The 17,760-nt window shown below is 40.0% G+C and overlaps 1 protein-coding gene across 3 annotated transcripts in view; it reads left to right on the top strand.

Moving 5' to 3' along the window:
- Positions 1 to 17,760, top strand: part of DNM3 (dynamin 3) — a 178,607-nt gene that overhangs the window by 93,771 nt on the left and 67,076 nt on the right. For all 3 annotated transcript variants that reach the window (XM_050712395.1, XM_035537314.1, XM_035537315.1), the window contains one exon: positions 16,590 to 16,699. In XM_050712395.1, the coding sequence (XP_050568352.1) occupies positions 16,590 to 16,699 (110 nt within the window). The remainder of the gene's footprint in view (positions 1 to 16,589; positions 16,700 to 17,760) is intronic.

Here is a 17,760-nt window from a genome sequence, read left to right as displayed (position 1 = left end):
AATCAAATTAAATAAAAGATGTTTTTTAAATATAGTTTTGAACGTGGATATGTATTGATAGACACAGCGATTCACTGGCCGATTTAATTGCTGTAATAAATTTGTAGTAAACCTCTTGGAAATAATAATTTTTTTCAGTATGAAGATTGGTACATCCTTACATAAAGAGAAGACAGCTTCCTCCTTTGTCTCATTGTTAACTACTATAAATTTTCAGGTAGGTTTTTGTAATTGGTAACAACACAAGAAATCCCAGCTGTATGGAGAAGTATGGAAAACGTAAGCACCCACTGAGATGGTCAGTAAGCTGTACTTCTAACAACAGAAACTCTAGGAAGAAATGCCTTTTGTTTTTTTATATGCCTTTCAAATTAGCCTCATGAAGATCATACAGGGGTGCTTTGTGGGAGGGCATTCCGGACTGTGGGAGCGGAACAAGTGCCTTTAGGCATTTGAGGTCAAAAGGTGAGCAAGGACTTAAGACATTTATAGCTGTGTTTCTCCTTGCTCATGAAAAGATTTATCTCAACAGTTTAGGGACAGTTTATACAGCAATCTTAATTTGGGGATAAGAACGCTTTATTGGCACAAGTTATGTGACATTTTGAATTTTATGTTCTCTAGGAGCTTCTTCACTGTGCACAGTGCATATGTTCCTATAGCTTTCATGTAAGATGCATGAAATAATGCTTTTCTGTAAATTATTTGCTACTGAGATAACAGGACAACACCCTACTCTACCAAGTGGAAACGATGACTCCTGGGCTAGGCTGGGACCCAGCCAGAAGGGGATAAAGGAATGCATGTTGCAGTATTTCCCAGAGTCTTGATCCCTTCGTTCTTGGAGCAGAACCAGATGTTGACCTACCCTCTGGACCATGGAGGTGCCTCTGTGCATTGAGGCTCTTGCTCAGCTGGTCTTGCCGTTGCGTGGGGGAGAGCAGGTGCCCCACTCCCCTGGGTTTAGTTTGGACCGGCAGCTTATTGTGCAGACTGGCAGTCCCCATGCTGGATAAGCATGGCTAGCCTTTCAGACGTGCACCAATGAGTAGGTAAATCAAATTCTCTAGTTCTGCAGTTGGAGCCTTTACCTCTGTCTCCGGCACCTCTGCTCTGCTGCAGCCAACACATTGCTCCCAGCACCTTCCTGGTGAGCGCAGCGTGGGAGCTGGGACTTTCAAAAGGCAGTCCTGCAGAGAAGGAGCTAGGGGATGCAGACCTGGAGTAAGCAAATTTGTCTGCACTGGGGTAGAGCAGAGAGAAGAGAATGTGCTTAAAAAAGAAAAACATTTGTGAATCTCTGGTTTTAGCTGTGTTTTCAATGAAGGGTTACATATTGTCTTGTAGAGCAAAGATGCTAGCTGCAGTGTAAATAGAGTAAGAGCAGGCTTAGTTTCAATGAACCCTTGTGCTTTTTAACTCTGATTTGCTCTTCTGTTCATTTCATGTAATTTAGATAAGAGGTTTGCACATCAGTTACAGTTTTTCCTCTTATGTCTTTAAACTGTTGATTCAAAACAGGCACTTGAGAGCGCTGAAAGAATAGTGTGTGAGTGGGGGGTGGTGAACTTAGTTTATATTAGTGCTTCATTTTCTTTAACTTATTTCTTTTCCTAATATCTAACCTCAATTATTTTTATTGTTTCTTAAGCTTTGTATTGAAGGTTAATGTGAAGGATTGAATATTGGAGGTTTCTCAACATGGTCTGTCAGTAGGTTTTCCAGTCAACCAGGCAGTGGGTCAGCTTTTTCCTTGGTCTCTCTTTTAATTAAGATACCTTTTTATCATCAAGTCCCATACTGTAAGTCATTGTAGTGATGGCTGAAAGTCCAGGTGATAGTGATGCACACTTCTTGTTCCTTAGATGCCCGCAGGGACTTTGAGAACATCTATCCCTGTGTTTTGGTGTAAACCCCATGCCAATACATTTGTTCTTAATTCCTTGATTCCCTGACTTTCCCAGGTATTTTCTGTCTGACTGCCTAAACAAAAATATAAAGATATGTCGATCTTCTAGATTATGTGAATTATCCCACTAGGTCTTTGTTACATGAATGAAGTCATAATTTTGATTTTGTATTGAAAACTTCTAGATTCTCCTGTTTATTTTGCGTGCTACCAGTAGATCAGTCCACAAATATTTTAGATACCTATGTGGCAGTTTCTTCTGTAAGTTTCCTAATTTTATTCCCTCCGCTACAGTCTCTTATCCTGGTCACCACTTGCAACACTTATCAGTAGGTCTTCCTACATTCTCATTTTCATCTTTGAGACTACTTGAACTGCTTTAAAGCTGTCCTCACTATATTCTTCTTCCCCACACCCCTGCCTCCCTTTTAGGTTCTGGATAAGTAGAGGACAAGAGTTGTAATTCTGTGATTTAACTTCTTTTTAAGAAACCCTGTTTCTGTAGGGGTGCATGTGTTTGTGGGGGCAGTGAGAATTTTCTTAGACTGTGGGGTAAGTCGAGACTTTATAGGCTAATTCATTTTAATTAGAAATGTGTTCTTCATGAAGGTCAGCTTCAGTCAGTTTTTGTGCTAAACAATCCTAATAATGGAATAATGCAGATCTTTTTACTTGCATTGTTTAAGTTCAGGGAACTTCGAGTACAGTGGGAATTAGAGTACAATTATTCTTGATTCAGTGGCATATGCTTGTTATATATTTTTTTCCTCCTTTCCAGCAAGTAAAAGAAAAATTCCGTGAAGTGGAATTCTCTTCTATATGGTCTCGTGTCCCAGACAGGGTCTGGGATTTTGTTTGTGCCTTCTGAATATATCAGAGGCCACTGCGTTCCCATCTTCACTTACCTTGGAGAAGGAAGTGGGCTGTGTTTTGCGGGAGGACTGCAACACACAGTTACAGTCCCAGTGCAAGTAGTGACTTTCTCTGCAGAAAGTCCCTGGATGTAGCGGTCTTAGTCCGTGTACAATCTGTGACAGAAGCATCCTTTGCACTTCAGTAGTCTTCCACCTCTGGCACCAAATGTGCTTAGCAGTAGATGAGGGAGGTGAGTGCAGAAATAGAAATGAAAGCAAGAGGAATTTGGGTTCACCTGTGAAGACTCTGCCAGGTTAATTAAATTTTTAAATCTTAGGTTTGTATTCTTACACTAAAGTGTGTTTTTCCCCTGTCTGAATTAGGTTCCCCCTTCCCATGTCTGAAAGTGCAAATTCAGGGCATATTGAAATGTATTTGAGGTATTCCCTTTCCATTAGGGAATGTGAACTTCTTTTAACTGTAAAATTTCCATGTTTATACTGACTGGTTTTTGACAGATATTTCTTTTCTCTTTTGAGTAATGGCAATAGTTCTGTAATGCATTTTATTCAAATCTGTGCGTTTAGCCTTATGTCTGTTGTCAGGTACTTTTTTCCATGAATTACCAGTCAGCGTATAGTTTGGTAATTTGTTAGTCTAAAGCCCTCATTATTTCAAACTGTTTTAGTGTAATATATTATTAGACATTTAAAATAAATTTAAACTGCTAGACAATTTAGTTTTTATAACCTTAGGAATATTCTCAAAGGGGAATAGAATGTTATTTCAGCAAAATGAATGAATTGAGAAAATAACTAAAATATACATTAAATTTGGGTAATGTAAACTTAAAAATGGATTACAGAAAATCACGTTGCTTAATAGGATGTTTAAATAACTCCTAGAAAGACTTGGAATATTTTTAATGAACGTTTCATTTATGTTTTATTGCAATATTTTTGAGGCTTTTGGGTGGTGGTATAGTTACTGAAATACTTTTTTTTTTTTTTTTTTTAATTTTGTTGCATGGACAGTTTTGCAATAAGCTGTCGTCTTTGCTTTGTATCTTTGAGTGTCTGGAAAACAAAATGAATGAAAAAATGTTTGTCTTAAATGTTGTTTTTTATTACATTAGAACACATGAAAAGATGATCTCTGTTGATATTAAGAGTCAGCATCTGAAATCGGTTCATTGACTGCTAATAAGGTGATTTACACCAGTAAGACTTGGTAGTATGAATTTAGATATCAAAATGAGCCGAAGAATTCATTTACATCTAGAAAAGTATAAACTTGTGGGGTTAGTACTTGATAGTTTGCTTCACTTATGTATTCCATGCTGAAATTTAAGTTTGTACCGATATTTGTAAAGCAGTTATCTCCTTTTTAATTTTTCTCTTGCTGCTGCCATGCTTCCTTCATGTTGAACTAATCTCAGTATGTCAGTGTTAGAAAAGGGCTGTAATATATTTTTTCCAGCAGCAGTTCCTTGTTGGTTGCAGTATCTGTAAAAGCTAAGGACGTTAAGGAGTAATGGAGTATATCTTTCAAAGCACAAGTAACAAGTAATAGCAGTGTTTTGACATAGTGTTTAAAGAAAAAAAAAATCATGGAATTTGGTTTCCAGCCCAGAACTTTGACTGACTGTCTGGGAATTCAGTGCTGTATGTCAGTGTTATGTAGAATTAGTGTATGTGCTTTGGAGTGGTTCTTTACAAATATAAAAGTGTCCTGTGAGTTTAAGGCCAGTGTATTGATGGTTTACAATGTTCTCTGTCAGCATTGAAGAAGACCTACATTCTTGAGGAAGTGCTATGTCTCCAAATAAATATTTCTCCTCCTTCTGGAGAAGCAGAAGTGTTATCTGTCTTGTCTACAGTCTGACTGTATACTATAAAAATTCGTTGTTCTTGCAGGCTTGTTTCAACTTTCAGATTTCAGTGCACCATTTTTGTTGTCTTTTCTGTGTTTGCACTGATGTCGTTACCTCTTGCATTGACCTTGTTTACTTATTGTTCTGAAACTCCTGGAGACTTTCAAAGACATTGCAAATTTCATAGGTTCTTTGAGACAGCGGATGTTGAGCATGTATAGACAGTTTTACTGGAGCAAAAATTGACGTCTTTTTTTATTGTCTCTTTAAAGTCTTGTTTTCTTAAAATCGCTACAACAATAGCTGCCATTTACAAAATTTTAGTTGGAAGACAGTTCTTACAGCTATTTCGATTATTGTTTAGATTTGTTTTTTTCCTTAGGAAAAGGCTTGTTCCCTAAGTGTGTTCTTGGGGAGTCCCAGCTGACAGTATCCTGACAGAGATGATGAAGTGAATGCAGGTGTTTATCATCTTAACAGAACTCCTAGTCTGCATGCTGGTATATTCCATTTCTTTTTTCCTCCCTAAGCAAACAGCATGGAATAAAAGAGAATGTTAGGTACGATTCAGAGTAATGTTTGGTTATAGAAATCCAGGCAAGGGGTAACTGGAATTTTCTAAAGATCTTGTTGTTTTATGCAGAGGAGAAATGACATGTTTTAAAATGTCATAGCAAGAAATGAAAAGGTTTGGTGTTGGTTTGGATTAGACAAGACAGAAAATTAGAAAAATGATTAAAAATAATTTTAATGATTGGTAAGGGTGAATTTTAAGATGGTGAAAGAATGCAACTGAAGAGTGTTACTCTGGCAGCGAGTGAAGACCTCACCCACCATTCAGAAGCAAGGGAAATTCCTTCTTCTTCCAGCTACTGATAGGCCAAGACATACTCGCATCTCCCACTTTCTGTGCTCATTGCTCACAGCAATGACAACGGAGTCTCTGGTTGACTGAGCTTTTGTGGCTGCTTGGGTGGAAATTGCTCTGGCAGCCAGAAGTGGCATGGATGTTGCCTCCTGACTTCAGCACCCTGCTTTCCTCGGTGCCTCTCGCACTGCGCAGCAGCAGTCCCCCTCTGCTCGCAGCCCTGGGCTGTGGCAGCACACGCTTGGTCTCTTAGCAGAAGGCTGTAGCCATCACCTCCAGTGAAGTGAAACTGATGCCAGAGGACTGAAAATTTGATTCGGGTTTAAGCTTAACATGTTTCACTAACCTATTTCCTAGCTATGCGCTTTGTTCTACCTAGCTGCAAAGTGCTGCTTTGGATAGTCTGCTATCAGACATCAGCAATGTCTGCTCAGGACTGTGTAGCTGGGCCTGCAGGGGAATTGCTTTCGGTGCCAAGTGTTTGGCAGTTCTCACATCTGATGTTTCAGCATTATCTTGTCACTCTGTTTCAGCAAGGGTACAAAGGTGAGCACGTATGGAATTGACAAAGATGTCTGTCAATAGATGAGTTCTGCAGTCACACAGAAGGGTAGTGATGACAGCTGAGCAGTTGTGGCTATTTCTGTTTGAGGAAGTCTCCTTCCTGCCGGAGGTGCTGCTTTAGGCTTTCCCAAGCTGTGGTACCTCCTGCTGACCACCTCTGTCTGAATTCACCATCTTCCGTGGTATGTAAAGGGAACATGTGGACAATGCAGCAGAATTTGTGCCTACATTCCTGTTATGTGTTGTTAAGGTGTTGTGTGCTTGATGCACTTACCTTTTAGAGTGATACTGCAGCAGGACCTCTTTTCTGTATTCTACTGCAAGTGGTCAGCCAAGCAGCACAAAACAGCTAGCAATGTGTTGTTTCCTTTATTGCGCACAATTACATGTATGGAAACAGCATGCTGTTATCAAGAGGGAGCTTGTGGGTGAGCAGCCCTTGGGCATTCCCATTTAATATGCAGCATCTGCAGATTCAAAACCACTGTGTATGTGCAGCTCTACTACAGATGCTTCCTTCCACACATATATCCTCCTGCTATAAGTTAGTAATAGGCTGTAACATGGTGCCTAGCACCTTCCAGTCATGTGTTGGTTTTTTGTTGTTGTTGTTTGTTTGTTTGTTTGTTTTTTAATGACAGTAACTTTAAAGAATGCTTTGGTGTTGCTGCTTTTGCTGTTTTCCTCTAGCTCTTGCTTGTTCTTCAGATATAATAGTTTCATGATATCTTGGATGTTCGACCAACTTTTTTTTCTGTGTTCCCATACTCATCCTTGTCAGGTTCCTTTTTCAGAGCTGAGTTATTGTTCAGTGTTTGCTATGGTGAAGTCTGCATTCCCCACTCGCATTCAAGTCCCTGCTGGGACAGATGATGTGCATTGAGAAAAGACTGTAACCATCCCAGGACACACTTCTGAGACAAGTTAAGGTCAGTTTGAGGAACAATTTGGCTGTGAATTTCAGGAGTGTTTCCATCAGGGATACTTCCATGGAAACAGTCTTCCTGATGAGTGTTTCCAAGGAGGCTTCAGTCTAATAACCATTAATTTCAAAGGACGGGGTTGCAGATTTTCCTGCACATCACCATAATGATTTTAGGATATTTTTAGTCAAATTCTGAAACACTTTTCAAAACCAACTCTCTTGATGTTTTGATGGCATATGTCACTTAGCATTTGAAGGTAATGTTCTTGATGTAAGGGAAAAGTGATAGATGATTATGGAGTGTTCAATTATTATTTTTTTTATTTAATAAAGAAGCATCCCTAGAGTTACCCATTTTACCAAAAAATATATATATTTTCATGAAGAGTAAGCATATGGTCTCCTCACTCTTTTGTTATAATTCAACAGTTTCTTTGATGAAATTAAGAAGCCAGTGTATGTTTATACATACTACGTAGAGCAAAGAATGAGATAACTTCAGACAGTTGTCTCAGGAGTTAATGTTTTCTGTGACCCAAGTATCCTGGTTTGCCTTTAAAAAAAGGCGGGGGGGGGGGGAAGCTGAAATGTAGCTTTCAAAAATGCTGCTATTAAAAAGAAAGAAAAAAGAAAAGAAAAAGGAAAAAAAATAGAAAGAGGAGGGGTGGGGGGGAGAAGACTTGACACCAGAAGCTCTGTCATACCAGAGTTTCTCTCGGATGTCTGGAAAAAGTCTTATACTTCTGGGATGCTTTCCAAAATATTTTCAGTGACCATTGCCACAGGCGTGAACTTCTTAATGCATTTTGCAGTAATCTTCACCGCAGTGAAATTGATTACTGTCTGAAAGCTTTTAATGATAACAAGCAAGTAGGGCAGCACAAATACCATGAACTAATTTGTGTCTGTGTATTTTGTTGCATCTTCAGGAGTCTTGCAGGGACAGATGTGTTGCCTCAGGAAAATCCTGCTTAATTTTTTTTTTTTGCATAATTATGTAATTGCTTATTTATCATTTGATTTAGAGGGATTCTTTTTTTCACACATGCGTGCACACACGCCTCTGTGTGTGCACGCGCAAACACACAAAGGATCTGGAAACAATTTCTCTCTCAGATATTTCTTTTTAGTACCCAAAAAAAGCGTATGTTGATTTCCCGAGTTTGAGGTTTTCTAGGATTTATTTTATAGAAACTGAAATGCATTCAGAGGCTTGAAGTAGTTTTAAGAAATGGCTTTCCAGCAGGAAAAAAAAAAAGGGTACTATAGCAAAGGTGTATCTTTCTCATATACCTACAAGGGAATTTCAGGAGGCTTATAAATGAGGGTCTCTCTTTTTATGTGTAGGTTGAGGGAGTTGAAGAAGCTGAAAATACAGTTAAACTTGAGTGTTTTTTTATTTTATTTCAGTGTTAACCTAGTATTCCTAATGCAAGAAAAACTTCAAAACTGAAATATGAGCTGCGCACCTATTCAACGAGAATAGGTTTCAGGAATTATGTTTTCTCTATAAGGAAAAAAAGACATACTCACAAATAAGCAAAGTTTTAAACTATATGAATGGAAAGCCTTATGCAACAGAGAAGTTAGATCCCACAGGCACTGGTATGTCAGTGTCACTGTGCCTTCTGCCAGCACAGACATGCAGCACTAAGGCCCTCCATCCTGTGCTATGGCTCCCACAAACCACGGTGATTGATGGATGATCCGCAGTAGGTGAAGAGTGAAAAATACGAACTTGAGCACCAGCAGAGAAAAACAAGCTGTCATAAGCAGGCTTCATTACAAGGGATAAAAAGGTCAAAATATACTTCCACCCCCCTGCCTTCCTTCAGAGCAGCCACTAGACGCATCCAAGCAGAATTTTTCCAGACTGTTAACTGGTTCATCAGTCGGGGCTTTCTCTCAATTTTAAATGCCAGCACCACTTCAGTGCAGAGGAATTGCTGGCTTCTTTCCCAGACAAGATTTCCCAAATTCAGAATGACCTTTCAAGATTCTAACTAATAGGAGCTGAACAGAGATTTCCTCTCCATCAGGCCCTTTCTCAGATTGATCCTTCCACTGAGAGCACATCCCCCAGCACAGAACAGGGAAAGCCCAGCCCTTCTACCTGTAATGATAAAAACCTCTTTTGAAAAGGGGCAATCTTAAATCATGTTGTTCTACATCCCAGAAACTATTACACTTCTGTTGGATGTCCTGATTATGGAAAGGCACAGAGAGTACCAGCGAACTATCTGGCATTTTTTATGTTGGATCCAACCATTCAAGGTCTGAATCAACACAACGGGAATCGCAGTTACCTGCCATAGAGCTGAGGCAGAAGGGTGAGAGGAATAGCAGAAGAGCCCTGGAGCAGGGAATTAGGCTGCTGGGTGGGTGGTTGTGCCACGTCAGTGGGCTGGCTGGGCTGGAGGAAGGGCTACAGCATCATCCTGCACTGCAGCCTGAGCTGTGGAGTGCAGTCCCTCGGGGGCAGCAAGGTCCTCAGCCTGCAGGCAAGGTCAGGTCAGCATGAAAAGGGTTGGGGAAGCAGAGGAAGCAGGATCCTAATTCTTATCACCCAGAAAGTGTTCTGGCTTCTCACCCATGTCTTGCAATTGTCTTGATGCTGTTGTGATCTTGTGTTGGTAAGAGTTTCACAGAGGTTTCATATGCTATTGAACACCATTCGTGCAAACATCTTACGGCATTGTTGGTTCAAATTAAAGCTTGGGTAACTATTGAGAGAGAGTTTGGCAGAGAGAGGTGGAGGCATAGTCAGCCTGATGCCTGCTGTGTGCTGCACAGTGAGGAATGGGCTGTATATTTCCCCTTCTGCCATTCAGCATCAGCATAGTTACATCTAGCTGTGCCCTCTACAGCTAGTGAGAAACGAGGCAAGGTAAGGTAAAACCCAAGATTGAGAAACGTGGTATTAAGAGATAACTGAAAGGCAGTCCTGTGAAGTCTTGAAAAGTAGCAGTAAATGCCTTTTAAGAATGACAGCAGTGACCATTTCTTGAAAGGATGAAATATTTCAAATACAGAGTTTTGAAGTTTTATGGTGGTATTCCTGAATGTTTGGGCAGAAATAAAGTAGCAGAAACAAATACAATACAGCTTGTTATTGAGAAAAACACATCGTGGGAAATGAATGCCATACTGTAAAATGAATGCCAACACCAGACTAAGAACTGAGTACACTTCAGCATCCGGTGTAATCCCATAACTGAATTTAGGGGGAACACCAGAGATGAAACACATCTCTTGAATTTTTAATAATATCTTGTGGGAGAAGGTACCAAAAGATTGGGAAAAATAAGTGGATGTGTAAAGAAGAGTTTAGGAAAGATTGCTGTAAAATCAAAAGTACCAGCTTCCATCAAGAAAACCAGCTCAAACTTGAAATAACTTGATTCTATCATCAGATCTCCCTTATTTAGCTGCGGTTTTTGGTTTGGCATCTTCAGCTTTGTTTTGTATAAGGAACACTTCTCTGACATGGTAAAGGATAAAGTCTTGTAACACTGAGGGAACGTAAGATTTGGTATTTCTGCTTCTTTCTCTTAGCAGGCTGGGTTACCATCCTAAGCCTTTGTCACATTTTTGTATTGAGATTCTCAGTTGGCAGCTCTCATTTTATTCTCCAGCATTTTCCTAGGATTGTTTCTGTTAAATGTTGCATAATGGTTCTTCTGTGTCATGGTTGATATTTAATTATATATATATCTACATGTGACAGTTTTCTAATGTCATATGCGATTTTTCCTGTCAGTATAGGTACATGTAATAAAAACTGCCTCCTTCATAATGTACACCCATTGTGATGCAGCGCAGGTCCAGAGTTCCCACCTGCGTGCTGATGGGAGAGCAGGCAGGGGAACGGAGGTGCGTCACGGAGGCGTCGTCCCCCTGCCTGTGGAGGAGTCTCAGGGAGTGAGATGCTCAAACTATTTTTTTTCTTTTGCCAAAAGCTTTTGCCCGAAAACTTTAACTTGAGCACTTTGGGAGTCATTTGTATGCATGTGAGTGCTTCTTGATGCCTGGGTGGCTGACTTCATTGAAGAATTAGGATCTGTTGTGGCAAACTCAGCAACTGCAATAGGAAACTTATAAAACAACATCCTTTTAGTTGACAGACATCAGCTGTCTCTGCTGAAAATACTGTTAGGTATGTGGTTCTTTCTTGGAATAGAGGATCTGCATGGTGGTCAAAGATGATCTGGTTTCAGCAGGCAAAGAAAAAGTCTCGGAGAAGTGTTTGGTTTCAATGCTTTATCATCGACAGCTAAAACCACGTAGGAGCTGAGGGCAGAAGGCTGGAGGGAGAGGTACATAGGTGTAAGGAACACAGTCTTGTCATCTGCAATTTATTAAGTATTCTTATGCTTTCTGTAAAAATGTTAGAATGTTTACATACGCGTTGTTTTTCTGTCAAAGCAGCTCCTTCGGCATTTTATAGACAATTTAGAGTTATGTTGTCTACAGCTGTACCCAGGAGTATGTTCAGGCCTGAATTCCGCTAAGTTGTCTGTAACTAAATGACTTGCCTTGTTTTTCTACAAAAGTTTGGAGTAATATGAAAGTATCTCATGCTTCATTTTTCAGCTTTAGAGCCAAATGTGGTAAAGCAAAGACCATTGTGAAGATGCTGTGTGGCTTTCTAAACAGAGAGAAAAATAAACCGAAATAGAAACTCAGTAAAATGCTCTTGGGTATATTTAAAGTTAGAATATGGTTAACTCTTGGTTATTGATTTAAATACCATAAAAGTTGCTATGAAATGTTCTAAGAGTTTGCATTTCCATCAGATGCCACAGAGTGGGTTATTCTGCACTGGCAGTGAAGGCAGCTCGTGGATGTAAATAGGTCTGAGCCTTTTCTCTTCAAGATTAAGCAGACATATTTCTAGCACACCCCACCAGCATTTCTTGGCAATTTTTTTCTCTTCTTTCTTTAATATAGATCATTCTGGCTCAGCAGGTTCACGAGCCACTACTTCTTGTGTCTGTCTCTAAAATGGGGATAACGATCCAGCCATCCAAAAGAGTACAGCACTACAGAACATCTTCGTTTTGGTCTTATTTTCTGTCTCTGCTGCTTAATGTCTTTGTCAAGCTTGGCTTTCAAGTTCCACCTCCGTGTTTTAGCACCCTGATGGCAGGATACCTTAATGGTGCTCTGCCGTCAGCGGCTGCCCACAAAGACGAGGTCTGGCAGCTCAGGTCAGCGCTAGGCCCGAGTTACTGGGGGTGTCCAGATGCTGGGAGCTGTAGGGTGCTGGTGGGGAAATCTAGTTCAGAGGCAGAAATGTCAGCCTTCTGCCTGCTGCTCCTAAGCTTTAATTCAAAGCTGTCCTTCCTCACCTCATGATTTTAAAGTAGTTCGCTATTTTGTCTCACAATGCCCAATACTTTTGACAGAGGTGTTTCGTGGATACTTTCATTTGCTATTAGTGTCTTGATAGCTGTTCTGTCAGTACAAACGACGTACAGAATAAAACCCCGCTGTAAAACAGCCTTTGCCAAGCTTTTCTAGCATGGTCTGCACTTCCAGTTGGGAGCTTGATTGCTTTGGACTTGGAGCCCCCACAATTGGTGCAGACAGTTCAGTTTGGGTTGGTGTCGTGGCCCCTAGACTGGAAACTGGTGTTCTAAAACTTATTTAAAAGTGGTCAGCAAATTGCCTTAATTCCCAGTGACATAAGTGAAAGTACCATTAGGTCAACGTTCACTTAAGACGTATCTCGCAGTCTGAGCATCATGTATTTGCGTTGTCGTGCCTGAATTCTGCTTCTGGTCCTCAGGATATACAAAGAGGAGTAGTTTGTCCTGCATGCTGCTGTTGTGCAGTCCCTGGTCTGAAGGGACAAATGAGAAAACCCTCTTTACTAACGGGAAGATGAGGAAGGAATTGAACCATTTCTTTCCCTTGAAGAATTCTGTTACCCTTATAATTCAGCTAGCTGCAGTTGTGTCCAAGGTTTCTTCTTCTGCTGTTCTGACAGAACCTACAAAGCTCCTAAAGCAGCGGTAGGGGGAAAATGCAGCTTTACGTTGTCTCTGCCTCTGGGTGAAAGCAGAATCAAGTTCATTAGATTTGAAGTCCTGGCTGGGACCGTGCTGGGGGCAGGGAGCTGCCTTTGTATTTTTTGCATCCCTTGTGCCATTTTGGACTTCAGCAGTATTTATTTTTAGTACGTTTAAACACTGCAGAAGGAAGGGGCAGTTGTAATATGGCATATTTACATCATGCTGTCAGTTCCTGGCAGCTTATTTGCCTGTCAGAGAGCAGGAGAGAACTAGTCCATTAAGGATGTGAGTGCTACTTATGCCCACGAGTGGTGAAACATCATCTCAAGGGTCGGAAGGCCTTCCCCAGCTAGCAGGTTGGTTTGTTTTTTCTAAGGTGCATTATGGGGATTTTTTTCATGTCATGGAGACAGGAATGGGCCACGCTACCTCCCACTTTTTCCCTCTGCTCCTCTACGCTGCATAGGAAAGAGAGAAGCGAAGTCTGTGGACATGAGATCAGCGTGTGCTGGTTTTTCCCTTCATGTCATGCTTAATTTTTCCCCTCATGTCATGCTTAAGTTCTCTGCCCCTTTATAAAAATAAAAGTCTATAAATAAAAAAGAACAAATGCTGAGGGGGACAAACTGCTATGCACAGCTATGTGCATGTCGTCACTTGTAGAATTGCGCCTAGCCCCATTCCTCCCAGGCTTCGTACATTCCCCGTTTCTTACGCTGTCAGCTTCTCAGGATGGGAAACATGCACAGATACAGTGCTGGCTGGAGAATTTTTGCCCTGCCATAATGTGATATTAATTGAGCTAAGGCTGAAATGTTGTTGCATTCATCTTGTGTTAAATTAGCTCATGCTCTGTGTGTGTGTGTATATGATTTTTTTCCTCTTTGTTTGGAAAAAATGTTGCTCTGGGTTTTGCTGCCATGCTTGAATGCTGCAGTAATACGTTTCTCCTGGAATTAAGCAATACTTAGGTTTGATCTCTCGTATGTGACACGCAGTCTCTGTTAGGATTTCAAGCCTAGGCACCCTGTGATTTCCCTTTCTTGGAAACTGCGCTGTCTCAGCATGCGGGTAGGAGGCCATGTAAATAAATACCAACCACTTCTTAGCCTTCAGTAGGCATTTCCTTTTTCCTGGTGGCTACAGAAGAAACACTTTCTCACAGTTTGGCACCAAACGTTTATAAAACTTTCCTGCTTCTGGAATTTTCGTTTAGACAATCAGATTCTTGGTATAGCTTTTTCGTTGGTTTCTATTTTTACTCATCCGTAGTTGCCTGGTTTATCAGTAAACCGTGTCTGTCAGAATAAGCACTTAGCAGAAGCTTCTAAATTTCTGGTAATGGAATAGTAAAGGATTCTAAACAAATTTTCTAATAATCAAAGATCGATTTGAAGAATAAAAATCAAGCTTATCTGGTTTTCTTAGTTACGATGGCATAAATAACATAGACTTTTCTGCCCAAAAGGTGTATTATTATCTGCCCTAAGTGCTTAAAATCAAAAACAAATATCTTAGTTTACCATGTAGTCCAGCATTCAACTGGAAGATAGGATTTGCTTTTAATCCAAATGTTAATATATGTTTTCAATTTACATATTAGAATATTTTTTTCAAGTGTGGGCCACTTCGTTGGGGCAGCAAAGCTAACGTGTTGTTACCTTTTAAATGCTACCAGTACTATTTAGCACATAAGTTTGTAATATCAAAACAGATCCCATCAAAGTCAGTGTTAGAGGACAGTGCACGTCTCCTAATTTTTATTTGTATGTATTTTATCTATAAGTTCCATATTTAGTTTTATTTACTACTTATTTAATTTTTTGTTAGTAAATTACTAATTTACTTTGCTTATTTTTATTTATCTCAGTGGTAATGCTTACTGAATAGTTGACAGTATCCTCTCCTTTCAGTTTGCTGATCTCAAAGGTTCAGAGAGCATATATTCCATGCGAGCAGAATACAGACGTGAGCTCTGACAAACAGCTGTAGGCTGGCACAGAACTAGACTCCTTAGAACTATACTCCTTCATTGGAATTCTTGGTAGATGGGAGAGTGCAGAATATACTATATGTGATCTTCTGTGGGCATACTTTCTAGGATGGTTAAGCCAGAGGCAATTTGAAGATAGATCAGACACTTTTTACGTAATACTCCCACGCTGGATTTCATAACTTTTGTATTTAACAAAACAAGACAGTAGAAACCATGCTTTACCAGAATGCCCTTTGAAATATGCTTTTTCCTCTACTGAGTTCTGTTATAAAGCTGTCTAGGAAAGTGAGCCATTGTTGGACACATCACTATAATATTTTTATAGTTTCACTCTTAGATACATTCGCAGCTAGTTTAGTTTTGCAATCTGCTGAAGCTTAGCCAAGTTAAATTGCTTCTGCCCTCCCAGCACACACATCTCAGTCTAGCTAGAACTTCTTCCAGTTCTTTGCAGTGGAAGTTACTTTTGTGTATTTCTTCTGGAAACAGCATGGAAATATGTATTGAGAAAAATGAGTCCTAGCTAGGCTTGGCCCTTTTGCTGTCTTAGGGCACGATAATGTGTTATCACAGGCATGTTTCTTACCTGAGTCAACCACGTAATGTCCCTGTTCACAACTCTCCAGCAAGTGCTCTGGATGCTAGATTTCATAGCTAGTTCTAACTATGGCTAGATGGAGGCCAGGCAGTCTTGCTTCATGTTGGCAGGCAAGGGACTGTGAGAAAATCCTCAGCCTTCTTCCTTTGGTGATTTATTTTGGGGTTTTGCCGTGGTGTATCTGTCAGTGAGAGGACTTAAAAGAAGTCTAACACAACAGGAACAGGTCATAATCATTGCGCTTTTTTTGTTCTGACCGCATAAAGTAGCTTGAGGGTGTTACTAGTCCTTAATTTAGAGTGTCAGGAAGCAAGACACTAAGAAAAGTTGAAACTTGACTGATGAGACTGTGCTGTAAATTAGAGTTGTGACGCAAATGAGAAAGGAGTTCACAACAGCAAGAGTGAATAGATTATTCCTGCTGTGTGGATGAATGAGCTGGTTAGATTGGAGATCAGTCTTGTTTATGTACAGTATATATAAATCCTTGTTTTTTCTATGATTTTTTATTTTCCACTGGTGAAAATAAAATTGTCTCTGGGATCAGCAAATGCCAGCACAAATTAAGTGATACCTGATTAATTTCATATCATGGGTTACTCCAGTTGCTACACAGACTTGGTATGAGTGTTCTGTATTGATTAGATTCTATTTAGTTAAATTTGAACCTTTTATATTTAGAAATCAGAGGAATGAAGAAGAATAAATGTCAATATATATTTCTGACGGAGTTTTTATTTTTATTTTTTTTATTAGGAAACATTTTAATAGGGTCAGTGAAAAACAACTGGAATTGAGGTTTCATTTCTGTTGCAGACATGTCTATGAGAGATAACCAGACATTTCAGTTTGGGATATTTCCTTATAATAAATGTCCCAAAGGCATTGCTGACTAAACGGAGCATGCTGGTATCAGGCTTCTTTGAGACTTCTCACATAGCATTGGTTGGTTTAATCTGTTTTGTTTTGTTTTGTTTTTCCTAGGAAAAAGAGAAGAAGTATATGCTTCCTCTGGACAACTTGAAAGTGCGTGATGTTGAAAAGAGCTTCATGTCTAGCAAACATATCTTCGCATTGTTTAACACAGAGCAGAGGTAAGAGAATGTGCTGTTCTGCAGATAGTGCTATAAAGGTGCATCTGGCCAAGCATTTTAATAACTGGGAGTGCAGTTCTGGTATTTCCACTGTGTTGAGTGAACGAAGATCATGATACTTTTGATTTATCTGCTTCCTTGCTGTTGCAGAATCATGGGATGAAAGGTTAGTGTCCTCCTAGCCACTCGTGGGGTGAAACAGCTCCATGATTAGTCACCTAGTTTTTCTGTATGGCTGAATAATCATCTCCTGATCCTATTCTTGTTTTGTTTGGCAATCTCCTAGGCTTACCAAAACATTCATGACTTCTGTACCTTGTGACAAGATTTAACTGGTGTAAATCACAAAAGTGTCATTGCTTTCCACTTTCTCCAGTGGAAAAACTTGCTTGCCTGTAATCTTGAGAGTCATTCTATTGTTTGTTTGGGTTTAAATACAGCTGAATGGAGAACAAATGAAATTCCTCTGCCTCTCTAATTCACAAGAATCTTTGCTTTGTAGTGTTTTGACTCATCCTTTCTTTTCAGACTCTGTCCTCTGATTTAAGTGGTTTGGGCACTCTGTGGAAGCCTGCTCAGGGGGCACAGCCAATTCAGATAACTGCACAAATAAGTCCAGAAAACATGAGAACAGGCAAACAAACAAACAGAAAATACTGTGACCTGTATTTTCATTGATTTATTATTGTGGAAAAGAGTTACATTTGCAGCTAGCTTGGTGGAATTGCGTTTCAGCAGATGAGGTGCAAGTTCTAGAAATTCTTTTTCAGGAAAATAAGTAAAATCACTTCTATTGCTAACATGAATCGATGCCATTGTTCTCCTCTTCTGCTAAGTCCCTTCACACCCACTCCCCCCCCTAATCACCAAAGCTAGGCAATACAGTCAGATGTTGCACAAATTGATGAGGGCTGGATGTGGCTCCCTGCAGAGCCAGCTGTTGTTGCTCCCGAACTGGCCAGAAATAGTCCTTTCAGAAGCAAAGAATGCCCCTCCCTCTTGCAAAGTAAAAGCAAAGGACAGGGCTTCTGGGCTGTCAAGTTTCTGCTGGCTCCAGAAAC

This window comes from Cygnus atratus, chromosome 8 (assembly GCF_013377495.2).
Source record: "Cygnus atratus isolate AKBS03 ecotype Queensland, Australia chromosome 8, CAtr_DNAZoo_HiC_assembly, whole genome shotgun sequence".
In the NCBI taxonomy this organism is placed as follows: Eukaryota; Metazoa; Chordata; class Aves; order Anseriformes; family Anatidae; genus Cygnus; species Cygnus atratus.
The sequence above is the reverse complement of the archived record's forward strand: the minus strand, read 5'-3'. Positions and strand labels throughout refer to the sequence as shown.